This window comes from Notamacropus eugenii, chromosome 1, assembly GCF_028372415.1.
Source record: "Notamacropus eugenii isolate mMacEug1 chromosome 1, mMacEug1.pri_v2, whole genome shotgun sequence".
Lineage (NCBI taxonomy): Eukaryota > Metazoa > Chordata > Mammalia > Diprotodontia > Macropodidae > Notamacropus > Notamacropus eugenii.
The window spans coordinates 144,888,667-144,915,699 of record NC_092872.1 but is presented as its reverse complement, the minus strand read 5'-3'; the positions used below and the strand labels follow the sequence as shown (position 1 = coordinate 144,915,699).

At 42.7% G+C, this 27,033-nt stretch overlaps 1 protein-coding gene across 3 annotated transcripts; it reads left to right on the top strand.

Moving 5' to 3' along the window:
* The first annotated feature begins 5,035 nt into the window (after nt 1-5,035).
* LOC140521046 (mucin-16-like) lies at nt 5,036-25,091 on the top strand. Of its 3 annotated transcripts, XM_072635687.1 has the most exons (8): nt 5,036-5,219; nt 15,585-15,653; nt 16,627-16,754; nt 16,873-16,940; nt 17,375-17,544; nt 19,465-19,806; nt 21,458-21,537; nt 24,741-25,091. In XM_072635687.1, exons 1-7 carry the CDS (start codon nt 5,051-5,053, stop codon nt 21,526-21,528), a joined length of 1,017 nt encoding a protein of 338 aa, XP_072491788.1. In that variant the 5' UTR covers nt 5,036-5,050; the 3' UTR covers nt 21,529-21,537; nt 24,741-25,091. The 3 variants fall into 3 exon arrangements, with proteins under 3 accessions (XP_072491788.1, XP_072491797.1, XP_072491777.1); XM_072635696.1 differs by lacking the exon at nt 21,458-21,537; XM_072635676.1 differs by lacking the exons at nt 21,458-21,537; nt 24,741-25,091 and having other exon boundaries at nt 19,465-20,665.
* The last annotated feature ends 1,942 nt before the right edge of the window (nt 25,092-27,033 follow it).

Here is a 27,033-nt window from a genome sequence, read left to right as displayed (position 1 = left end):
TTCCAGGGGTGTGTGAGCACTTATGTAAGGCCAGAAGATGGAATGTCAGGTACGGGTAAAATACAACAGCTAGAATGTATAGTGTATGACTGTGAGACATGTAAATGAAATGGATAGAGATCATTGGGCTTTAACTGGATTTGTTGTTGGCTTAAAATATGAAATAGGGACACTTCTATTTTATTCCATGGGTAATCTTAAAGAAGGGAGTCTGCAAATTTTAGACCAGTGAAGGTTCTTAAGGATGTGAGTGGCATGGCCAGACCGGGGCTTTGGGAACTTGAATTTAACAAGTGTGTGGAAGATGGTTGAAGTTTAGAGGGCAGAATCTGAGAGGCCAGTTTGTGGAGGCTATTGTGCTAGGCCATGCCAGCTAGTGGGGATGAGGACTTGAATGAAGGTAGTGTCTGGGTGAGTTAATGTGTGCGGTGCTGTAGAAATAGAATAGATGTTAATTTTGGAAACTGGAGGCAAGGGAGCAAGGCTGAGGGTGAGTGTTGTGAACCGGGTCACCATGGTGCCATCAGCAGCAATAGGTAGATGATGCTGAGATGTGGGTTTAGAAAGACATCTGAATCACCCTCTGGACAGGTTGTGTTTAAGATGAGTTTGCAACCTTTGTGTGGAAATGTCCAGTCATCGTGTCCCTCAAGAGAAGAATTAAATCATATAACGCTATGAAAGAGAGAGTCTGGAGGAGAAACGGTGTGATCAGCAGTGTCTGTATCATAGAAATTTCCAAAGGAATAAGGACTGCGTAAAAGTCACTGAATTTAGCGATGAAGAGATGATTGGTCAAACTCAGGGAGTTTCAGTTAAATGGTAGGATCAGAAGGCAGATTGCAAGAGGGTGAGAAGTGAGGAGGAGAGGGAGAAGCAGCTTTTTTCTCGATTGACTGTAAAAGGGAGAAGACATGTAGGAATAGGGGAAGGTGAGGACAGGATCAAGTGAAAGGTATTTTTCTCCCCTTAAGGGTGGAAGACATTTGTAGTAAGCAGAAGAGGAATTGGTTTGTCAAATGTTGCCATGCTAATGTTATGGACAGTATGGACAAATGGTGACTAGATGGCATCACAGCTAAGTAGTTGACAACTGGAAGAATGGCTGGACCCAAAGAATAGTCAGTAATTATTCCTGGAAGGAGGTGTGTAGTGAATTGTCCCAGGGATATTTCTTGGTCTCTGTGCTACCTAGGGAAGGAAAACAGCTAGAGAATAGGTAGAAAACACGTTTACTGATTTTACATCTAACCCCAAGGGTTTGAGATAGAACCAATAGATCTACTGGATGACAGATTTGGAATTCCAAATCTTAGGCTAGAATGGTGGGCTCAGATGTAGTAAGGTGAAATTTAATAGACATAGTAGAATTTTGCGTCTGTACTCTCAAAACCCTTTTATGAGTCCAAGATGGACAAGCAGAGGCTGGGAATTTCTGAACAAATATTGGGACATTTAATGGACTGAAGCTCAACATGGTTCAACAGTGTGATGTGTTAAATAACAAAGGTTAAGGAAAACCTTAGGGTACATGAAAGAGACAGAGTATTCAAGTGTCTTCAGGGAGTTAAAGGGCTGTCACAGGGAAATGTGCCTGGACTTGTTCTGCTTTGACCCAGAAGGTAGAACGAGCAATACAGTGTCACGTTACAAAGAAGCAAATATCCACTAGAAGTGAAGAAAAATTTCGTATCATGTGGTGGGATGGTCTACTTCAGGAAGGAGAAGGTTTGCCTTCCCTGAGGAATGTCAAATAAATGGTCGATCACCACTTCTTGGGGATGTGGTGGAGGGTATTCCTGGTCAGGTAAGGGTTGGACCAGGCCATGCCTGAGGTGTCGCATTTCTGTTCGTCCTTCATCCTGATGTGTTGATTTTCTCCTACAAGTCAGAAGACTATGGAGAAGAGCCTGGTGACAATCCAAGGCAACCCATGGGAAAGTGTGCTGTTGTCTGTGTCTCTTTAGAGCAGAGGAGAGCAAGTCAAGATCCTTTGTTATGTTTGTCACGGTAGAGAGCTGACAGGTTCCCAGGAGAATTCTCTTGTCCCTTTGTTCAACGATCACATCCTCCACATCTTGTGTGGGGGAGGGTGACCCTCAAAGACCTCCTCCCAAACGCATGTGCACATATACCCACACAGAAGACAGGATATAAATTTCCTGCTGTGGAGTGAATGACTAAGTACATATACATATATATACATATATATACATATATATACATATATATATACACACACACACACATGTGTATATCATTTACATCTTTATATATATAACATACATATATATTTATAGATAAAGATAGATATATTTATATATATTTATATCTATATCTATGTATATATCTATATATATGTATATATACATGTGATTTGTTTCCACATGGGCATCCATGTATCTAAGCAATTAGCTACCATTCATGAATCAGTCAATATGTCACTCTGGCCTCCTTGGAATGTTTTGACAGCTTGATGCACTGCCACAAATTCAGCATATTGACCCCTTCCACCTGTGCAAGGACTTTCCAATATCCACCTAGTACTTGGCTTAGAGGCTACCGCTTTCCAGTGTATTCTGAGGCCCTAATATTCTGCTGCACCATCAGTAAATTATTCCTTTCCCTTTTCTTCAGTTAATCCTTCTAATCCCTCATTCCATTTTGCCAAGGGTTATACCAACTTTTGCTATGGTTCGGAGGGTATATCATTTCCCTTAATGGGTATGTTTGCTATTCATTCATAGAGGGTTGATTTAAATGTATTTTGAACATAGCATTTCCAATGACTTGTCCAATTCTTTGAGAAGCTGGTGTAATCATTACCCAGGTCTTGAATCCATTTGCCAGCATTAATGTTACCCCATGAGTCAAAGTCAGTTGTCCAGTCTCTACCAAAGCCCAACAGGCAGCTAACCACTGCTTTTCAAACGGGGTGTATTGAATGCCAGAAGAAAGGAGTTTCCTAGACAAAAATCCAAAGGGCACATTTCAGACAGGTTGAATATGCCATAAATCAAGGCTCAATTGGATCGTGGTCTATGCTTCCACAAAAGCTTTACTTTGTTCAAGTGACCAAGTGCCAATTCAGTGTTTTTTATTGTAATCTTCTATAAGGGTTCAAATTTTGTTCTTGATGTGGTACATGATGTCCCCAATATCCAAATAATCCTTGAAACTTTTGGGCCTCTATCTTATTGGTGCAGATGGAAAAATTCTGAATCTCTTGTCAGGTTTGTGGGAGGTGTCAACCCCCTTTTCCTTTATGTACCCCTCAAATTTTCCAAGTTCAGTTAGCTCTTGAAACTTTGCACGGTTAATTTCCAAATTTTATCCCCTGGAATCCTGTCCATGGTGCCAAATGAATCGCTAAGGCAGTGTTTACGGTACTGGGGGTAACTGTGAATATACTGGCATAGTTGTCAATTGCAAAGTGTAACAGATGCTCCATAGAGAAGGTAGAAAAAAAACATTGATTGGGACCTCAGAAAGCCACGTTCCCAAACCACCAAGCAACACCATGTATAGTAACAAAGAAGTCAATACACATGATGGCAAAGAATTTTTCGTTTAAATTACGATTATTCAGGTACAGAGGGCAAGCTTAGTATGCATTTCCTCAGGAGTGTCTTACTGTATTTTCCTAGCAGATGAGAGGCATAGGCAAGGGAGGTTGAGGAAATGGTAGGGGTACCTTGAAATGGATGTTATTGAGGCCAGGGATGACCAGTTTTCCTTCCATGACAAGATAAGAATAGATTTGTCAGTACATCTATTTGTTCGATGTGCCCAGAGTTCAGACATGGATATTTTTTCCTCTTCTACAATAGCTGGTGTAAACAGCCTGCAGCCTTTACCATTCAACTTCATCAGGACCAGCTTGTCCTACCAAGACCACATGGATCACCCTGGTTCTGCCTATTTGTGTTCCATCAAAAGGACCTTGCAGCAGCTGGTGAGATTTCTCAGTCCCTACCCTGACCTTGGGATGCTCTAATGGACAAAAGCATTGGTTCTGGAGAGATAGGACACTGGGTTCAAATACGTTGTCTGGTGCTTCTTGCCTGTGTTACCTTGGGCTAATTATCTAATCTCCCTGAGCCTCAGGTTTCCTCATCTGTGAAATTAGGATAGCAAAGTCAGAATAAACGAATGAATGAATGAGTCTTTCATAATCAAGGGCATACTGTGTGCTGGACAGTTTGCTAAGTACTGGGAATACAGATACAAGTGAAGAAGACCATCCAAGCCTTCAAGGAGCTTGAATTCTAAGGGGCCCGGAAGGGGTTGAAGACAGCACATTAAGGCAATGTGGAAAATCAGCAGATTATATATTCCAGATTGCATTGTGTCACAGTGTTTGAGAAATGTCCTAAGGCTCTGGTTCCGGGGATGATAAGGTGAAAGCTTATATTTCGGTGGCGATGATTGTGTTGGGGAGAGAGGTATGATAGAACGAGTCAGGAGCAGAGTGTAAGCAGTTTAGTATGTAGGCAAGTCAGAAGACAGCTTCTAAGGTGTTTGGGAGCTCCAGATTTATGATGTCAAGCCCCCTCCTCCTCCTCAATAGTCTACTCCATTCTTTGGGCGTCATCTTTACAAGGCCCATTTGTTCACTCACATTTTCCTTTCCTTGCAGCTGAATCCCTTCTCCTCGGGAAGCACACTAACTTCACTGAGGTGAGACCTGGGAAGCTAAGACTTGGAGGTCTAGGTTTCTGTCCTGGGGCTACACTCACATAAGTAGGGCTCACGGTAGACAATATACATATAAAGTCTCCACAAAGTGACCTTTTCCTGCATTTCCCCATTCCTCAATTGTTTCATGCCTCTCTGTCTTGGCCATGGAGTGTCAGGAATGGAGATCTTTGTGTCTTCCACAGTGCTTTCTCCAGAACAGTTGTAGGTTTGTAGGTCCTCTCGGGGGCACTATCAACTATTATGCAGACGTCTCTGACGTCCCAGTTTCACTGCCCCAATACACAAGTCTCTGTCACCGCAGTCAGCACCAGTCTTAGGAGATTGTTTCAAAATTTCCTTTCCTAGACCAATGACGTGTAGATCCATGACTAGAGTGGCTGTTGTATGCCACTGCTGGCAAGATCCTACCACACCCTTTCTGATCAGAGAGAAGTTTTCCTGCGAGCTGAACTACCAGACCTATGGCACCACCAGGCTGGGCATGTATATTCTGAAGAATGACATCCTCTACCTAAATGGTGAGCTACCTAACTGAAGCAAGGTTTCGCACCCATGCCTTTTTTCTTTGTTCAAATCCCAACATTACCTCTTTTCTCATTTTCATTATGCTTTGGCCCCTCAGGCAGCCCAAACTTTCTTCTCATTCATCCCTTGTCGATACAATTGCACCAAAGTCATGTTACACATACCTAGTTCCCCAGAGAGTGGGTTCTGGCTTTTCTTCTTTTCAGTCAGTTTCAGTCACCAATCTCTGAGGAAGTAGCTGTTTGGTTCTACAGATTTCTAAACAACTTCAAGGAAGTCATACATAAAAGGAAGCAAATGTATAGATGACACAGAGTTGTTTGGTAGGTAGCTACCATACGGCAAAGAATCAGGATCTAGTAAGGACTCAACTCACTGGACAAACAGGCTGTTACATTTAACAAAATAAATTGAGTGAAGACGAATATAAGATTTTGGAATTAGGTTTCTTTCAATCAATGGATTGAGTTCAGAATGGAGGAGACATGGCTAGACAGCATTTTGTGGGGGTTCTCACATACTTCAAACTCCATAATGAATGACAAGTACAATGACAATGGCACAAGTTAGTTGAAAAGTATCGTGCATATATTTACAGAGACTCTTTTCACATGCAGAGCTTTAGAAGTGTTAGTCCTACCATGCTTTGGATGCATCAGAGTACATCTGAATACCGAGTTTAATCTCTCAGTTACAATTGAGGAGGGTGTTGGGCAGGGAGGGGCTCACTGAGGAACAGGGTGAAAATGGAGTGGACTTCCATTCAGGTCAAACCAATTATCTTTTGGATGGTTGTCTATTGAGTGTCATTCATTTTGCTGAGCTCATAAATTCAAATAGCATTTGAACTTAAGCAGCTTGCATGTATCCAGAAAGAGCAAAACATGAAATATATTTACAGCAAATACACGACCTCTCTTTCTAGTGGGGTACATCAAGAAAACGGTTCGAGGAGACAGGGTTTCAGGTGAACCAGTGAGAGGATGAGGGGTTCCTAGCAGTGGAAGTGAGGATGGACAGCTTTCCAGGGGTGTGTGAGCACTTATGTAAGGCCAGAAGATGGAATGTCAGGTACGGGTAAAATACAACAGCTAGAATGTATAGTGTATGACTGTGAGACATGTAAATGAAATGGATAGAGATCATTGGGCTTTAACTGGATTTGTTGTTGGCTTAAAATATGAAATAGGGACACTTCTATTTTATTCCATGGGTAATCTTAAAGAAGGGAGTCTGCAAATTTTAGACCAGTGAAGGTTCTTAAGGATGTGAGTGGCATGGCCAGACCGGGGCTTTGGGAACTTGAATTTAACAAGTGTGTGGAAGATGGTTGAAGTTTAGAGGGCAGAATCTGAGAGGCCAGTTTGTGGAGGCTATTGTGCTAGGCCATGCCAGCTAGTGGGGATGAGGACTTGAATGAAGGTAGTGTCTGGGTGAGTTAATGTGTGCGGTGCTGTAGAAATAGAATAGATGTTAATTTTGGAAACTGGAGGCAAGGGAGCAAGGCTGAGGGTGAGTGTTGTGAACCGGGTCACCATGGTGCCATCAGCAGCAATAGGTAGATGATGCTGAGATGTGGGTTTAGAAAGACATCTGAATCACCCTCTGGACAGGTTGTGTTTAAGATGAGTTTGCAACCTTTGTGTGGAAATGTCCAGTCATCGTGTCCCTCAAGAGAAGAATTAAATCATATAACGCTATGAAAGAGAGAGTCTGGAGGAGAAACGGTGTGATCAGCAGTGTCTGTATCATAGAAATTTCCAAAGGAATAAGGACTGCGTAAAAGTCACTGAATTTAGCGATGAAGAGATGATTGGTCAAACTCAGGGAGTTTCAGTTAAATGGTAGGATCAGAAGGCAGATTGCAAGAGGGTGAGAAGTGAGGAGGAGAGGGAGAAGCAGCTTTTTTCTCGATTGACTGTAAAAGGGAGAAGACATGTAGGAATAGGGGAAGGTGAGGACAGGATCAAGTGAAAGGTATTTTTCTCCCCTTAAGGGTGGAAGACATTTGTAGTAAGCAGAAGAGGAATTGGTTTGTCAAATGTTGCCATGCTAATGTTATGGACAGTATGGACAAATGGTGACTAGATGGCATCACAGCTAAGTAGTTGACAACTGGAAGAATGGCTGGACCCAAAGAATAGTCAGTAATTATTCCTGGAAGGAGGTGTGTAGTGAATTGTCCCAGGGATATTTCTTGGTCTCTGTGCTACCTAGGGAAGGAAAACAGCTAGAGAATAGGTAGAAAACACGTTTACTGATTTTACATCTAACCCCAAGGGTTTGAGATAGAACCAATAGATCTACTGGATGACAGATTTGGAATTCCAAATCTTAGGCTAGAATGGTGGGCTCAGATGTAGTAAGGTGAAATTTAATAGACATAGTAGAATTTTGCGTCTGTACTCTCAAAACCCTTTTATGAGTCCAAGATGGACAAGCAGAGGCTGGGAATTTCTGAACAAATATTGGGACATTTAATGGACTGAAGCTCAACATGGTTCAACAGTGTGATGTGTTAAATAACAAAGGTTAAGGAAAACCTTAGGGTACATGAAAGAGACAGAGTATTCAAGTGTCTTCAGGGAGTTAAAGGGCTGTCACAGGGAAATGTGCCTGGACTTGTTCTGCTTTGACCCAGAAGGTAGAACGAGCAATACAGTGTCACGTTACAAAGAAGCAAATATCCACTAGAAGTGAAGAAAAATTTCGTATCATGTGGTGGGATGGTCTACTTCAGGAAGGAGAAGGTTTGCCTTCCCTGAGGAATGTCAAATAAATGGTCGATCACCACTTCTTGGGGATGTGGTGGAGGGTATTCCTGGTCAGGTAAGGGTTGGACCAGGCCATGCCTGAGGTGTCGCATTTCTGTTCGTCCTTCATCCTGATGTGTTGATTTTCTCCTACAAGTCAGAAGACTATGGAGAAGAGCCTGGTGACAATCCAAGGCAACCCATGGGAAAGTGTGCTGTTGTCTGTGTCTCTTTAGAGCAGAGGAGAGCAAGTCAAGATCCTTTGTTATGTTTGTCACGGTAGAGAGCTGACAGGTTCCCAGGAGAATTCTCTTGTCCCTTTGTTCAACGATCACATCCTCCACATCTTGTGTGGGGGAGGGTGACCCTCAAAGACCTCCTCCCAAACGCATGTGCACATATACCCACACAGAAGACAGGATATAAATTTCCTGCTGTGGAGTGAATGACTAAGTACATATACATATATATACATATATATACATATATATACATATATATATACACACACACACACACATGTGTATATCATTTACATCTTTATATATATAACATACATATATATTTATAGATAAAGATAGATATATTTATATATATTTATATCTATATCTATGTATATATCTATATATATGTATATATACATGTGATTTGTTTCCACATGGGCATCCATGTATCTAAGCAATTAGCTACCATTCATGAATCAGTCAATATGTCACTCTGTCCTCCTTGGAATGTTTTGACAGCTTGATGCACTGCCACAAATTCAGCATATTGACCCCTTCCACCTGTGCAAGGACTTTCCAATATCCACCTAGTACTTGGCTTAGAGGCTACCGCTTTCCAGTGTATTCTGAGGCCCTAATATTCTGCTGCACCATCAGTAAATTATTCCTTTCCCTTTTCTTCAGTTAATCCTTCTAATCCCTCATTCCATTTTGCCAAGGGTTATACCAACTTTTGCTATGGTTCGGAGGGTATATCATTTCCCTTAATGGGTATGTTTGCTATTCATTCATAGAGGGTTGATTTAAATGTATTTTGAACATAGCATTTCCAATGACTTGTCCAATTCTTTGAGAAGCTGGTGTAATCATTACCCAGGTCTTGAATCCATTTGCCAGCATTAATGTTACCCCATGAGTCAAAGTCAGTTGTCCAGTCTCTACCAAAGCCCAACAGGCAGCTAACCACTGCTTTTCAAACGGGGTGTATTGAATGCCAGAAGAAAGGAGTTTCCTAGACAAAAATCCAAAGGGCACATTTCAGACAGGTTGAATATGCCATAAATCAAGGCTCAATTGGATCGTGGTCTATGCTTCCACAAAAGCTTTACTTTGTTCAAGTGACCAAGTGCCAATTCAGTGTTTTTTATTGTAATCTTCTATAAGGGTTCAAATTTTGTTCTTGATGTGGTACATGATGTCCCCAATATCCAAATAATCCTTGAAACTTTTGGGCCTCTATCTTATTGGTGCAGATGGAAAAATTCTGAATCTCTTGTCAGGTTTGTGGGAGGTGTCAACCCCCTTTTCCTTTATGTACCCCTCAAATTTTCCAAGTTCAGTTAGCTCTTGAAACTTTGCACGGTTAATTTCCAAATTTTATCCCCTGGAATCCTGTCCATGGTGCCAAATGAATCGCTAAGGCAGTGTTTACGGTACTGGGGGTAACTGTGAATATACTGGCATAGTTGTCAATTGCAAAGTGTAACAGATGCTCCATAGAGAAGGTAGAAAAAAAACATTGATTGGGACCTCAGAAAGCCACGTTCCCAAACCACCAAGCAACACCATGTATAGTAACAAAGAAGTCAATACACATGATGGCAAAGAATTTTTCGTTTAAATTACGATTATTCAGGTACAGAGGGCAAGCTTAGTATGCATTTCCTCAGGAGTGTCTTACTGTATTTTCCTAGCAGATGAGAGGCATAGGCAAGGGAGGTTGAGGAAATGGTAGGGGTACCTTGAAATGGATGTTATTGAGGCCAGGGATTACCAGTTTTCCTTCCATGACAAGATAAGAATAGATTTGTCAGTACATCTATTTGTTCGATGTGCCCAGAGTTCAGACATGGATATTTTTTCCTCTTCTACAATAGCTGGTGTAAACAGCCTGCAGCCTTTACCATTCAACTTCATCAGGACCAGCTTGTCCTACCAAGACCACATGGATCACCCTGGTTCTGCCTATTTGTGTTCCATCAAAAGGACCTTGCAGCAGCTGGTGAGATTTCTCAGTCCCTACCCTGACCTTGGGATGCTCTAATGGACAAAAGCATTGGTTCTGGAGAGATAGGACACTGGGTTCAAATACGTTGTCTGGTGCTTCTTGCCTGTGTTACCTTGGGCTAATTATCTAATCTCCCTGAGCCTCAGGTTTCCTCATCTGTGAAATTAGGATAGCAAAGTCAGAATAAACGAATGAATGAATGAGTCTTTCATAATCAAGGGCATACTGTGTGCTGGACAGTTTGCTAAGTACTGGGAATACAGATACAAGTGAAGAAGACCATCCAAGCCTTCAAGGAGCTTGAATTCTAAGGGGCCCGGAAGGGGTTGAAGACAGCACATTAAGGCAATGTGGAAAATCAGCAGATTATATATTCCAGATTGCATTGTGTCACAGTGTTTGAGAAATGTCCTAAGGCTCTGGTTCCGGGGATGATAAGGTGAAAGCTTATATTTCGGTGGCGATGATTGTGTTGGGGAGAGAGGTATGATAGAACGAGTCAGGAGCAGAGTGTAAGCAGTTTAGTATGTAGGCAAGTCAGAAGACAGCTTCTAAGGTGTTTGGGAGCTCCAGATTTATGATGTCAAGCCCCCTCCTCCTCCTCAATAGTCTACTCCATTCTTTGGGCGTCATCTTTACAAGGCCCATTTGTTCACTCACATTTTCCTTTCCTTGCAGCTGAATCCCTTCTCCTCGGGAAGCACACTAACTTCACTGAGGTGAGACCTGGGAAGCTAAGACTTGGAGGTCTAGGTTTCTGTCCTGGGGCTACACTCACATAAGTAGGGCTCACGGTAGACAATATACATATAAAGTCTCCACAAAGTGACCTTTTCCTGCATTTCCCCATTCCTCAGTTGTTTCATGCCTCTCTGTCTTGGCCATGGAGTGTCAGGAATGGAGATCTTTGTGTCTTCCACAGTGCTTTCTCCAGAACAGTTGTAGGTTTGTAGGTCCTCTCGGGGGCACTATCAACTATTATGCAGACGTCTCTGACGTCCCAGTTTCACTGCCCCAATACACAAGTCTCTGTCACCGCAGTCAGCACCAGTCTTAGGAGATTGTATCAAAATTTCCTTTCCTAGACCAATGACGTGTAGATCCATGACTAGGGTGGCTGTTGTATGCCACTGCTGGCAAGATCCTACCACACCCTTTCTGATCAGAGAGAAGTTTTCCTGCGAGCTGAACTACCAGACCTATGGCACCACCAGGCTGGGCGTGTATATTCTGAAGAATGACATCCTCTACCTAAATGGTGAGCTACCTAACTGAAGCAAGGTTTCGCACCCATGCCTTTTTTCTTTGTTCTAATCCCAACATTACCTCTTTTCTCATTTTCATTATGCTTTGGCCCCTCAGGCAGCCCAAACTTTCTTCTCATTCATCCCTTGTCGATACAATTGCACCAAAGTCATGTTACACATACCTAGTTCCCCAGAGAGTGGGTTCTGGCTTTTCTTCTTTTCAGTCAGTTTCAGTCACCAATCTCTGAGGAAGTAGCTGTTTGGTTCTACAGATTTCTAAACAACTTCAAGGAAGTCATACATCAAAGGAAGCAAATGTATAGATGACACAGAGTTGTTTGGTAGGTAGCTACCATACGGCAAAGAATCAGGATCTAGTAAGGACTCAACTCACTGGACAAACAGGCTGTTACATTTAACAAAATAAATTGAGTGAAGACGAATATAAGATTTTGGAATTAGGTTTCTTTCAATCAATGGATTGAGTTCAGAATGGAGGAGACATGGCTAGACAGCATTTTGTGGGGGTTCTCACATACTTCAAACTCCATAATGAATGACAAGTACAATGACAATGGCACAAGTTAGTTGAAAAGTATCGTGCATATATTTACAGAGACTCTTTTCACATGCAGAGCTTTAGAAGTGTTAGTCCTACCATGCTTTGGATGCATCAGAGTACATCTGAATACCGAGTTTAATCTCTCAGTTACAATTGAGGAGGGTGTTGGGCAGGGAGGGGCTCACTGAGGAACAGGGTGAAAATGGAGTGGACTTCCATTCAGGTCAAACCAATTATCTTTTGGATGGTTGTCTATTGAGTGTCATTCATTTTGCTGAGCTCATAAATTCAAATAGCATTTGAACTTAAGCAGCTTGCATGTATCCAGAAAGAGCAAAACATGAAATATATTTACAGCAAATACACGACCTCTCTTTCTAGTGGGGTACATCAAGAAAACGGTTCGAGGAGACAGGGTTTCAGGTGAACCAGTGAGAGGATGAGGGGTTCCTAGCAGTGGAAGTGAGGATGGACAGCTTTCCAGGGGTGTGTGAGCACTTATGTAAGGCCAGAAGATGGAATGTCAGGTACGGGTAAAATACAACAGCTAGAATGTATAGTGTATGACTGTGAGACATGTAAATGAAATGGATAGAGATCATTGGGCTTTAACTGGATTTGTTGTTGGCTTAAAATATGAAATAGGGACACTTCTATTTTATTCCATGGGTAATCTTAAAGAAGGCAGTCTGCAAATTTTAGACCAGTGAAGGTTCTTAAGGATGTGAGTGGCATGGCCAGACCGGGGCTTTGGGAACTTGAATTTAACAAGTGTGTGGAAGATGGTTGAAGTCGAGAGGGCAGAATCTGAGAGGCCAGTTTGTGGAGGCTATTGTGCTAGGCCATGCCAGCTAGTGGGGATGAGGACTTGAATGAAGGTAGTGTCTGGGTGAGTTAATGTGTGCGGTGCTGTAGAAATAGAATAGATGTTAATTTTGGAAACTGGAGGCAAGGGAGCAAGGCTGAGGGTGAGTGTTGTGAACCGGGTCACCATGGTGCCATCAGCAGCAATAGGTAGATGATGCTGAGATGTGGGTTTAGAAAGACATCTGAATCACCCTCTGGACAGGTTGTGTTTAAGATGAGTTTGCAACCTTTGTGTGGAAATGTCCAGTCATCGTGTCCCTCAAGAGAAGAATTAAATCATATAACGCTATGAAAGAGAGAGTCTGGAGGAGAAACGGTGTGATCAGCAGTGTCTGTATCATAGAAATTTCCAAAGGAATAAGGACTGCGTAAAAGTCACTGAATTTAGCGATGAAGAGATGATTGGTCAAACTCAGGGAGTTTCAGTTAAATGGTAGGATCAGAAGGCAGATTGCAAGAGGGTGAGAAGTGAGGAGGAGAGGGAGAAGCAGCTTTTTTCTCGATTGACTGTAAAAGGGAGAAGACATGTAGGAATAGGGGAAGGTGAGGACAGGATCAAGTGAAAGGTATTTTTCTCCCCCTAAGGGTGGAAGACATTTGTAGTAAGCAGAAGAGGAATTGGTTTGTCAAATGTTGCCATGCTAATGTTATGGACAGTATGGACAAATGGTGACTAGATGGCATCACAGCTAAGTAGTTGACAACTGGAAGAATGGCTGGACCCAAAGAATAGTCAGTAATTATTCCTGGAAGGAGGTGTGTAGTGAATTGTCCCAGGGATATTTCTTGGTCTCTGTGCTACCTAGGGAAGGAAAACAGCTAGAGAATAGGTAGAAAACACGTTTACTGATTTTACATCTAACCCCAAGGGTTTGAGATAGAACCAATAGATCTACTGGATGACAGATTTGGAATTCCAAATCTTAGGCTAGAATGGTGGGCTCAGATGTAGTAAGGTGAAATTTAATAGACATAGTAGAATTTTGCGTCTGTACTCTCAAAACCCTTTTATGAGTCCAAGATGGACAAGCAGAGGCTGGGAATTTCTGAACAAATATTGGGACATTTAATGGACTGAAGCTCAACATGGTTCAACAGTGTGATGTGTTAAATAACAAAGGTTAAGGAAAACCTTAGGGTACATGAAAGAGACAGAGTATTCAAGTGTCTTCAGGGAGTTAAAGGGCTGTCACAGGGAAATGTGCCTGGACTTGTTCTGCTTTGACCCAGAAGGTAGAACGAGCAATACAGTGTCACGTTACAAAGAAGCAAATATCCACTAGAAGTGAAGAAAAATTTCGTATCATGTGGTGGGATGGTCTACTTCAGGAAGGAGAAGGTTTGCCTTCCCTGAGGAATGTCAAATAAATGGTCGATCACCACTTCTTGGGGATGTGGTGGAGGGTATTCCTGGTCAGGTAAGGGTTGGACCAGGCCATGCCTGAGGTGTCGCATTTCTGTTCGTCCTTCATCCTGATGTGTTGATTTTCTCCTAGAAGTCAGAAGACTATGGAGAAGAGCCTGGTGACAATCCAAGGCAACCCATGGGAAAGTGTGCTGTTGTCTGTGTCTCTTTAGAGCAGAGGAGAGCAAGTCAAGATCCTTTGTTATGTTTGTCACGGTAGAGAGCTGACAGGTTCCCAGGAGAATTCTCTTGTCCCTTTGTTCAGCGATCACATCCTCCACATACGAAAAGACAGCAAGCTGAGCCACCAGGTCTTCTTTTCTCAATGTAGCTTCTCAAGTGTTCTTTGCCTTCTATTCCCAACTCCTTTGATATTTACATTCATTTTCTGTCCTTTGTTTCCCAGTTTGTCATGAACACCATCCATTTCAATTCATGAAAACTAAATGCCTTGTTTCACAGATATCCGTTGAGTCGCAGGCAATTGTGATTTCAGAAATGTCTTCACAAGGGGAGTTGGTGCTCAGAACCAGAACAGTGAAATTGGCATGACTTTCTCTCAAATCTGTGCCTCTGTAACTCACTTGAGCCTTGTTAGAAAGGACTCCTAGTATTAGAATCAGCTACCCCAATATGGAATGACTTTCCTCTCACTGTAACTCTTTGGGCAGAGGGTGATTATCCTTTCTTTTCCCGGGGTTCTTTGGGAAGTCCTGTTTCGATGCCATCTAGGAGGCTTCCAAGGCTGAAATTCTATGTGGAAAAGTAGGATATCTCCCTCCTACTGGATCTTTCGGATAAGAGACATTGAATCAGACTCTGGGATTCTCATGTCCTCTCTCCAAGATTCCATGGTGAAAAGGTTGCCCTCACAGGACAATCCGGGTTATGGACATAATGTTCCATATGAAGCTCAGAAGGAAAAATGTTCCTGGAGCAGGAATTACGTGTTGAGAATCTTCCTTGAGAGCTTCATTCTATTTCTGCCAGAGACATTACCAGCAGTGAAAATAACCTTAGCCCCTGAAAGCCGTTCTGTGGTTACTTAAACACCAGTCAAATGAGTTTGATGACAGTCATGTATTTACTTTGTCATTTCCTGCATAGAGAACCCAGAGATGGTGCCCAGTGTGGAATCATTCCTTCATCTCCTACTATATGCCAAGGAATGTACTATGTCCTCGGAATGCAAAGAATGACATAAAAATACTCAGTCCCTGCCCTTAAGGTGTTAGCCAACTTAACTTTCTCCCACTTTATGTCCTCATTTTAATAAGACTCTTCTTTTGCAGCTTCTGGGGTAGCCACTATAGCAACCTTCCCATATTCCGTGGGATCAACAGGACCTGAAGCCTACACAGGTAGAATTGTTAGAACTTTAGCGTTCTGGAAAGGGCTCAGTAGGCTTTTCAAAGTTCTGGAAAGAAGGAGAAAAGGAAGGGAACGTAGAGTTTCCAAACAAACCCTACTAACTCTATGATGCAGAGGCTGGGCAAGACAGGAGTGGGGATTTGGCATGACTTCTGAAGTCCCTTGTAAGCAATTCCAGAGAAGATTTAAATATCTGGTAATTTGCCAGAGAGATCCCTGCAGGCACGTGGCACAAATTGTTGCATCTCATGCCAAAGATGAGGAAAAAGAAAGGCCCCTCGAACAGCCCCCCACCTTGTCTGACCAGAGTTAGCATTTGCCCAGAACCTGGTACCTCTTGTGATAATTCAGCTTCATGTTGAACTTCATTCTCTTCGAGATTGTGGGTCCCCACATAGTCATCTGGACATAGCTTGGGAGCTCTTTGAAAGCAGGGCCTTCTTTTGCTTCTGTTGGTATGTCTAGCACTTATTACAATGCATTGTATATGGCAAATGATGAATAAGTGCTTTCCTGATCAATCTTGACCAAATCAAGCAGAACCCTTTCCCCATCCAACGAACTTCTCTTGGTTCTCTAGTTTCTCAGTTGTGGTTCTATCAACGGTTTTCTTTCACCTTGATTTAGTTTGAGCTCCTTTGTCAACCACTTTTGCTCCAGGAACATCTTCCAGTCCATTACCATTCCTTAGCACCAGCCTTACCACTTACCAAAGTGCTAGCATCTCGGGATCCTTTGGTGGACTGTCTTTACGGATTTTGTCATTAGATTAGGACTTGAAGAAAAGCTGAATAAAGCGGAACTGGGAGAGTGAGAAATCGTACCTACCCAGAGATATCAGTGCAGCCAGGTTAATGGGTTTCCCTTGCAGAAAGGAATAGAATAGGAACTGGGTGACCTTGGGCATGCTAGTAGAGTGGATAATGCTCACACACAGATGTTCCTCTCTGACTCATATTTCAGTTAGTGGCACGTCCAGCATGGAATCTCTTGTTGCAAACTTTACCGTTACGAACTTCATCTGCTCAGAAGATATGGGGCAGCCCAGTTCTGACACATTCAACTCTGCTGAGAATGTCATGCAACACATGGTTAGTCTTCCCCATATCCGACCCCATCCGCCAACTACACAGCTGATTTCCCCATTCCTTGACTGGGATCCATCTTCTCTTACCCCAAGTTTACTTGACTCTTTCCTTGCTTTGCCAGATTGGCCTCTTGTTTAGGGAAACTACCATTGGGCCCTATTTCCCTGAATGCAAGGTGACTTCTTTGAGGTAAGAATTGTAACACTTTCCGCACACCCTTGAGGATAAACCTCTAATGGACTGCTATATGTAAAAGATAGTCAACTCGATTATACACTTACCTTTAGTCTCATTTTCTCTATGTTCAAATTCCCAAACAACTTTATCCCAGTGCCTCTAATCCCAGAAAGTGCAGGAAATAAAAGTGCGTTCATTCATAAGTACTGATTTGTAAGAAACAGTCTAATGTCAAGAATGTCTTCTCCAGTTGCGGTCCTACGGCTTCTCACCACTGCTACCCAGACAGGTAATGCTAGCTCACCGACCATTCCAAGGCCACTGTCAGCCTTTCTCAGGTCACTTCTGGCATATATTTAAGCCCCTCTCTACCCAGAATCCCAACACATTTCTCAGCACCAATTTCACAGATGTTCATATCACCTCCCATTGTTGTTTTTATCTAGAGCTATGATGAATGGATTTGCAACCAGAGTGGATTTCCTGTGTACCCATCGCGTTGTCCCTGTCAAGGCTGTCGTGGACAGTGAAGTGTACTGGGAGATGAGCAGGGAAACACATGGCATTACCATTCTGTGCCTCTTCACCCTGGCCAAGGACAGTCATTACCTTGATGGTGAGCTACCTAACTGAGCCATCATCTTGGCCACTGTCCCGACCAGTCTTCTGATATAACCTCAGTATTATTTTCTCTTCATTTTAAGCCTTATTCTTTTATCCCTTATTCCACCCCTGCCCAGAATCCTTTATTCCAATGTCCCATTTTTTCATCCAGGTCCAAAAGATAGAACCTACGTATAACTGAGTTGCTAGACTGCCCACTACTTGGTGCCATCTCTGGTGTTATCTGTGGTAGCTGGAGATAATTGTTGTTCTGTCCATTTTTTGGTCTTTGCAAATTGAAACTTTGAAGTAATTCTTTGGTTGGAGACTAGAGGTCAGCAAGGAGAAGGATGGATGAGGTGAAGTAAGGAAGGATAAGTATCTAAGAGTAGGATGGAATCAGGAGGACAAAAGGTTTCCACCTACGACAATGATGGCTCTGTTCCAATCAAGTGAAATTTAATAAGAATTGACATGTACTGAAGTGGAAGAAAGTGGATTTGAAGGAAGAGGGCCTGGGTTCTACTCCTAACTTTCTAATTCCTCTCAGTTTGACAGCTGACTAACAAATTACCCTAGATGAGCCTCAGCTGTGTCTTCTGTAAATTATAATGTTGGCCCAGATGTGGTCTTGGCCAGGTCTCAATATGTGATTCTGATTCAAACGGCTCTTTAGTGCTTTTGAAATCCAATCCACTTCTATATTAATGAAACAGAAGTATATAGTTTTGGGGAGACAGAACTCTATAACAAGTCATTGGAAAGTGACCTTGGAGATTATCTTGAGAGTAAGCTTAATAAGAGCCATCAAAGTGACAGGGCATGCATGCCAAAAACCCCAACAGAAACACACTGGTGTGCTAATATGTCTCTTGGTCTTCCTTGAGGGTGGAAATTCCCTCCCGGGAGGCAAAGTGCTAGCTGTCCAAAACCTATCATTTTAAGGACTTTCCTGAGCCTGAGACGTTAAGTGATTTGACAGGATCAGAGCATTCATTCAGTTTTAAGGGATGGGTTCTGATTTCAGAACTTCTGAATTCTGAATAGCCATTTCAAACCAGTTTGCCATATGATTTCTTGTCACAATTCTGTCTGCATTTAGCTGACTACAAGGAATCGTAGTTGAATCTACAACAACAGAAGTGTAGTAGCTTGAAAGGAGGGAGGTGACAGTTCTATCTTCCTCTGCCTTTACAAGTTGAAGCTAGTTCATTTTGAGGAGCCCCAGGATGGCGAGGCATCATGAAAGTATGGGGTAAAGGCAGAGAGGCAGTGCAGTAGCTAGTGTCCTGATCCTAGAGCCAGGGAAAACCGAGTTCCAGTCTTGCCTGACAAGCTCACTGGCTGTGTGACATAGGGACGTCACTTAAGGGAACAGCTTTCATGCTCCATTTGCTCGTCTGAAAAATGGGGATAATCATAGTAATACCAATCTCAAAATTCGACAGTGAGGAGAAATGGGACCACATTTCTAAAGTACTGTGAAAACCTTAAATCATCTTGCAGAGATATACTACTGATGATGATGGCGACAGCTAGAAAGAACTGTTCATGTTTAGCCAGGAGACATCATGATCACATTCTTTGATTTTTCAGGAGCCTATCATGAGCAAGAGGTTTTCATTCTGCTGAATCCCATAAGGCAGAATTAGGAGCAATGAATGATTGCTGAGGCCAGAGAAGAAAATGGGGGGTCCGGTACAAGTCGACATTTGCTCCCACAGGAAATCACATAAAGATACAACCCTGTTTTGTCTCTCACCCTTCCTGGCTGGGTCTCAGACAAAAGCATGAGTTAGGCAGTGCAAGGGAGGATTCTCTCTTTCTCCAGGATGCAAATCCCTTGGTTCCTCAGGGGTGATAAACTAAGGCCTTACTTCAGCTGAGTCTCTAAGTAACTCTCTTGCTTGACTGTCCATCCTTTGTTTTCCAGGTTACAAGGAAGAAAGCATGGTCCAATCTACTGAGGTTTTGTGGAGTCCTCTCATGCTACCTCCCTGGGCTACAGGGAAGAAGACCTCCTCAATTCACCCCAGGGCTGTGGCCTTGGAAGGAGAAGGCCACAGTGCGATGAGCAATTGGGTCCCCATCTGTGCCAGGCCCTTGACTGAATGTGCTCTTCATCAGATGCCCTTCGTGAGGGTCAACTGGAACTGCAGCTTCTCCTCCAACCTGGGTTCGAACTCCATTGGACAAGGTTTTCTGGACGGGACCAGGAAGACCACAGGCCACTGCCCCAGGGGCCTATTCAAGCTGGATAACCTCCACATGACAAGTAGGGAAAATAGAATCGAGTCAGGGTGGGGAAACTGCAGTGGGAAGAGGAGATGGGAAGGGGCCTTGAGGCAGAAGGAAAGCTTAGGAGGCTTGGAATCCAGCAATTGGGGGTGAAATTAAGACTGATGATTCTGAAACACTGCAGAGCAAGGAAGTTCCCTACAACAGAACGCATAACAGGTTAACAACAGGAAGGTTCTTAGGACCTACAATGTCAGGACTTGGAAAGCCTTTAGAATTGAGATTGTCAGAGTTTTGGGTGCAGCACACAGAAGCCAAGATGTCGGTGCTGGGAGGGCCCTTAGAAGCCAGGATGTCGGACATTGGAGAGCAGTATTAACATACAGAATGGAGAAGGTTTGATCTGGGAAGGGCCTCAGAGCTTCCAACCCTATAAATTTGAGATTGAGCAAAGTCAGATCCAGGGAACAGACTTGAATTTGCCCAAAGTCACTGAAAGTTAGTGTCAGAGGTGAGAAAAAACAATTCCAATGCCAGACCATCCCTACACTCCCCCAAACCCAAGCAAGGAGCTGACAGGGGTCTCTTTTCAGGGCAGAAACTTATGACCTTTGCAAATGCCTTCTGAGAGCCCCAGTCATGAGGGCCTCCCTGAGGACAAAGGGAGTCCTCCAAAGAGCCACAAGACACACAAACCTTGTTGCCATTTACCCCTTCAGGCTGCTCCTCCCATCTTTTCCTCTGTGGATCTTCAAACCTCTTTCACTTAGAAAACATTTATTAGCATCTCAAATGAGATATTATTTCTGAAGTAATTATTATGTAACATGTACTTAAGTGAATGCTTGTTCCTTTTTAAAAAAAAAAAAATTAATGAATATTTTGTTGGATGGTAAGTTCCCAATTGTCTCCCTTCTTCCCCACCACCGCGTAGAGAAAGCCACAGACAGATGGATAGAAATATACAAACTATGCCATGCATTCTTCGTTCATTCTTTCCTCTAGCCCCTCCTCCTCCCTCCACACTCTGCTCTTCCTTTCACTCCCATCCCTTCCACTCCCTTCCTCTCTTCTGCAGAGGTTCATGCATGGCATTTCATAGACACGGAGAACTCCTTTTAGGGAACTCATGTTTCCAGTGCACACCCATACATACTTTTATCTTAATATCTTCGAGAGTGACATTGAGAGGCAAAGTGATTTGCCCAGGGTCAAGGAGACAACATGTGCCCGAAGCCACTGGACTTGTAGTTATATCTTCCTGTCTCCGAATTCAGCTATCTACCCTCTTCTCCACATTTCCTCTCAAGGGCATAATGGAGGAGATAAGATTCGAGACTGGACCTGTGATTTCCTGTGTGAACGCAGCACTTGGAGGAAAAGCTTCCTTCAACAGAACAGATTTTAAATTCACTTGAGACTTAGGAGAGTTGGAGAGTTGGCTGTGGATAAGACAGACTTGCATTAGCAATGCAATAGATCTGAGTGTGACAGACAACTCTGTGAGAACCTAGTGGATTGACTTTTCGTGGCTCTTGGACTTGAAGAGAAAGTGATATTGGAGCTGGGCTTCCACATCTTGTGTGCCTGTTACATGTGGGGGCTAATCCTGTTGGGAACGCTCCACACACTGTGCTGTCCTCACATCCCTGTGATGGCCCCTTAGCATCATCTCTGTTTCTCCCCAGACATGCCCTACTGGACCATCAGCTTTTTCGGCCTGGCACTACTCCTGGTGCTCCTGGTTAACCTTATGTGATACTTCACAGTAAGAGAAACTGGGGAACCCCTAAGAGCCTGTTAGTACTGTGTGCATGTGTGTGTGTGTGTGTGTGTGTGTGTGAAAGTGAGAGAGAGAGAGAGAGTAAGGGAGGGAGGGAGGGAGAGAGGGAGGGAGGGAGGGAGGGAGAGAGGGAGAGAGACTTTGTGGTTGCACAGTGGAAAGACGATTGTGGTATCTGGAGCCAAAAGACCTGTGTTCAAATCCTCATCAAGTATGTCACCATCATCAAGCGCCCCCCCCCCCCCATGGGTAAGACTCAATCTTACAACCCAAAATCACTTGGTCACTTCTCTTCTTTTCCGAATTGTTGGATTGTTTTTGAATTCTTTTAATTGGCATATTTTTCATTATGAGGGAAGGTGAACACAGGAAAAGACTTTCAGGTTTTAGAACTTCTAAAAAGTTTTTAATTCGATGGTGAGGAAAGAGAAATATGAACAAGGGTGAGTACTGTGGCTCAGTTTGGACGATCTTATTGAGAGCCAAGAGGCAGTCCCTATTATTCCAGTTTTGTTGTTGTTGTTTTTTTTTTTACCAAGGAGAATTCTCTTTGTAGTAAAATCGCTGTTTAAGAAGGTGATACCTGAGTTAAAAAAAGGCACCTAACTGAGATGAGTTCCAGGGCACCAAGCACAGTGGATACTGAGAGAAATGAGGCAGATGCCATTGGAGAAGCCAGAATCAGCCATTTGGGGAAAATGGTGTGGCATGGAAGAGGATCAAAGGAGGGCGAATGTCCTCATCTTCAAAAAAGGGAAGAGAAAAAAATCTGCACATGGAGAATAAGGAGCTTGATTTCTGTTACTGAAAAGTTAAACATTAGGTTATGAAAGGTTTGGGTAGCAAAGTGATAGAAAAACAGGTCGTAGGCCTGGTGCTAGCGTTCCCAATGTCACCCCCCCCCAGCTCATTTCATCTCCCATGTTCTCCATGTGTTTAGATTGCTCAGTATGGCAAATGCTGCGGTTATCATTTAACAAGATTTTTGCAAATGATATGACCGAGTTTCCCGTGCAGTCTTTTCCAAAATAAGAGTGATGTGGGCTAGCAAGTAAAAGGATCTGGTGGATGTAGAATGAGAGGAAGGATCAGTCCCAAACCGTAGTCGGTCCTTCACCTTTCAGTATCAGCATGAAAATTGGTTTCTGGCAGAGCACCATAAGGATCTGGATGTGACCTGGATCTAAAGTTTTTCTAAGTGACGTCAGTGAAGGCTAAGACTGAATGCTTTTCAAAAAGAGCTAACCATTTTAGTAGTCAGGATTACAAAAGATCTAAAAGGCAACAAGTATTAGGTCGATTCTCGTAGGAAGAAACTGGTGTCTCTTTGATTGTGTATTACACAAGCTTCAATAAATATAACTATGTCGGTCACATTAATTTAGAAATAGTGAAGAAGAGGATTGCACAGGAAACCGAGAATCTCTTACATATAGTTTTGGTCATTTCAAAGTAGATACTTAATTTATACGAACCCCATAGAATTATTTGTCTATGTCCCCTTTCTGAACTTGGTTCTGTTCTTGCTGGATATTTTAAAATGTGATTTTTAAACTCTTTCTTCCATCAGGCTATTATGGGTACCCATCCATCTCAAGTAATCATCTCCTTCCCTCTTTTCCTCCCCAAGAAATGAAATCTGCCACCCTTCTAAGAGACAAATAAAATTGGGGGTTGGGATGCAAACATGTGTCATCTCTAAAGATAGTTTGCTTCTGCTCTTGTACTCTCTACCAACAGGATGTTGGCCTGGTTCACTAATCGTCTTCTGGAGAAGTGAAGACCTCAGAATACTTTTCCTTTACATCATTTTTGCCATTGAATATGAGTGTGCTTTACTCCATCTGCTCATTTGTTTCCCTAAATTTTTCTTAATGACTTTTATAATTCCATACTATTCATTTACGTTCACATACCACAATTTTTCAGCCATCTTCTCATTGCTGGACATGCTGTCGGCCTTCAGTTCTTTGCCTTAGCAAAAAGTGCTGCCATATTTTTGCATATTTCAATCTGTGGAGTATGAAATAATTGACTGAGAATGAAATAATCAAAGATCAAAAATCAGCTTCACTACTAACCTCTAGGGGAAGGTATGATGAGAGAGTGATGTAGTTGAAAGAATCTGGGCTTTTAGGGCTCTCCAGCTCCAGTTGAGTCAGTAGTGTAATATGGCATCCAAGAGAGTTAGAGCGGTCTTTGCTGCAGTAAGAAAATAATGTGGCCAGGCCTAGGAGGGCAATAGCGCACATGCCAGGGCTAAGGTGAAGCTCATTGGTAAGTTGGAATGTTCAGTGACAATGACCAAGTTTCTTCAGGCCTGGCCACCTGATCTGGAGGAGGACAAGGGCCGGATGAGCCCGGTAAAAAGGATATTTGCAGGAATTATGTCTGTTTTCAAGTCTTTGAAAGGCAGTCACAAGAAAAGGATCTAAACTCCATGTAGCAGAATCCCAAACAAAGGAATTAGCAAAGTCATCACACTTCAAGCTGGAAGAGATGGAGAGTTCTCCATCCCAGCAGAGATTTGGGCAGAAGCTAGCTGACAGGCCCTGAGGGAATGCAGAGTTAGGCCTATTGCTTGCTGTTCAAGGGTGTGTTGGCCTGTGTGTATGCTGAGGTCTTCAGAACTCAGAGCTTCTTGGTGGTTTCCCAGAGATGATTTGTGATTGGTGTATTGTTTGTCGGCTGTCTGTTGACAGATCACCTTTGATCCCTTAGGGGGTGAGTGTTTCCTTTGAATATTTGTATCATTTAAAAATGTTATATTCCATTAGATTGCACTTCCTGAGAGTATTTTGTCTCTGCAGTTTTTCTTTGAGTTCCGGTTATTTGTGACGTGTAAGGGTGTAGGGGTGTGAAGTGTGAGGTTTTTATGTTCTACCATATCATCTTCTCAACACATGAAAAATCTTGATGTATCATCTCAATTTCATCTCACTTTCTTTCAAAATGGTTAACCTTTTGACCTTGCAGAAACTTATGTTGATATATCCTCTTAAGGTTGGGAAGCCAAGTTTCTTTTTATCCACATTCCGTTGTTCATGAGAGGTTTTGGTTTGCCTTGAAGGCAATATTTTAATGTACATGTATAATTTGTAGAAACTTACGATACCTCTTTCTGCTCCTCCTGGATTCCATTCTTTTGATACAGTATTTATTCCTTTGACCTCTTTCTTCTCTTAAAGCCAAGTAATGGCTAGGATTCCGCAACAAATGAAAGAACACAGGATCACAACGTAGGAATCGATGGCTTCGTGGACGCCTAGATGGAAAGTCACTTAAAGGACACTCAGTTACCTGCCTTTGTGTTCCCTCTAGGGGTCACAAACACTCCAGCATTAACCCAAAGGAAGAGAACCAGCCTGTCCACACCTATTCAGTATTGGAAGAATGACTCTGGGCCTTTATAAACTTTATTATCCTGAAAAGAAGAAAACATTTGTACTGGATATTTTAATTTATTTTAAAATACATACGTCCTGTAGTTGGATGAGTATAACTAGTAAAAATAAAACCATGTAATTGTTACAAAATAACCTCATGTCTTTTTCAATTTACTTCGATTGTCCTTTTTTGTTCTTCTGTCTCCTTGCCATATTTATGTCTGCTCTTAGAGAATTTTGTATATAGATTATTTAGAGAAGCAGAGCAGTGTAGGTCTGGCTTTTCGAAAAATGATTTTTTTTTTGTCTGTATATTTGCAACACAAATGTGACTCTGTGAAATGTTTTGAGCCTTTTTCCAACACCATTCTGGCTTAGCTTTTTTACAAAGTGGACAGTGCTTCTCCTTCTTTAGGAGCAACCACCCTCACCCAGGCTCAAGCACCAAAAGTTCCCAAGTGAAGCATGGGGGACCTGTCACCAGAGGGTCCATAAAGTCCTGAGGTCCCCTCCGAATCAGAGAAAAAAGAAGCCAATTGGCAGGATGAGGGTGATGCATAGGAGGGAGGAAGAGAAAGGAAAGGGAGAGCTGGGCAAAGCATGGCGAGGGGTCGTATAGGGCGCTATAGCTTGGCTAGTTTCCAGTTTGGGTTACTGGATTCTTCTGCCCTTGGCAGGCTGTTCAGAGATGAGATAAGAAGGATCTCCACTGCCACCTTTGGCTGTAACAGTCTGAGGTTTAGACCTCAAATTGACATCAGGTCAGTCTTACCCAGCCACATGAAACCATTGTATCCAAGGAGAGAAACACGGTCCCTGCAGACTGCACTCATAAGCATGTTAGGTCGACTTGCCAAAACAAACTTTGGCATTTTAGTCTCTGTCCTGCTCAGGAATCATTGTTTCTGATGCAGATGAAGGGGAATGTATTAAGACACTAGCATCAGTGCAGAATTCTGGCTGTCTTCTTTGATCTAGGTCCTCTTGAACCCTAGAATAACATATTAACAAAGCGGCCAGCCCGAATAAGCCACACTTCACCTCCTCACACCATTCTACCCAAACTCAACATCATGAGAAAGCTCGATCAGGAGGGTAGCGGCCTGGGAAATTTGTGATTTGTTATGGTTAATTTCCAAAAAAAATCCCTTAGAAAAACAGTTGCAGTAGTTAGTGGGAGATTTTTGTATTGGTTTGTGTGGGAATTTCGTTTTCTAAGAACATCGACGATATCATTGAAATGATGACATGTTTTACACTTGGCTTTGTTTTGAGTCAGCTGTGCAAGCTCACCAACATCACTTTGTCTTCCAGAGCCATCTGTGTCCCTTTCATTCTGATCTCTCCTTTGACTCTGTCCCTCCTCAAAGCTGTTTGCTTCTGATCACCCCTCCCTAGTCTTCCCTGTCTTCTATCATGTTCCCCCCTCTTAGGCCCTTAAACTATGGAGCTCCTGGAGAACAAGGACAGTTTGTGTCTCTTTCTTTGCATTCGCAGTGCTTAGCACAGTGCCAGGCACATAATGAGATATTAATAATTGTTTGTTGAATCATTTGTGGCTCTAAAAGCCAACCCCTCCTCCTTCCTGTTCTCTCTTTGGATTCTGTGACATCACCTCTTGTTTACCTCCTACCAATCTGACACCTCCCTCTCCAAGGCCTTAACTGGCTTCCTAGTCCACAGTCTTCTCCCTAAGTGTGGGTGAGTATTCCCTAACGTTCCAACTTATTCCCCTTCCACTACACGTATACAACTTTTATCAAATTGTTTGCCTACTCACTGAGGCTGGGGAAGGAAGGGAGAGAAGAAGGGAGAGTTTGGGGATTTGAAATAAAAAAGAATCTTAAAATTGTTTTACATGTAATGGGGAAAAAAATAAAATATTAAATTTTGAAAAGAAAACAAATGTCACCCCCAGAACTGAGATTATAATAGGAATTTAATCCTATCCATATGCTTTTTTCCACTTAATCCTCTGTTTCATTGCCATTTGGACAGACCAGCACGTCTGGTATTCAGTAGCTCTGGCACCAATGATGGCAAGAATAGATTAATAAAAAAACGCTGTAAAATCTGTTTCATCAAAGCTATCTTT

Bases quoted from the DNA above. Each gene is read 5' to 3' on its own strand.
- LOC140521046 (XM_072635676.1), top strand. From the start codon at position 5,051: ATGACGTGTAGATCCATGACTAGAGTGGCTGTTGTATGCCACTGCTGG. The intron at 16,941-17,374 runs GTAAGAATTGTA...GTTTTTATCTAG, and splicing joins TGCAAGGTGACTTCTTTGAG to AGCTATGATGAATGGATTTG. The intron at 17,545-19,464 runs GTGAGCTACCTA...TTTGTTTTCCAG, and splicing joins GGACAGTCATTACCTTGATG to GTTACAAGGAAGAAAGCATG.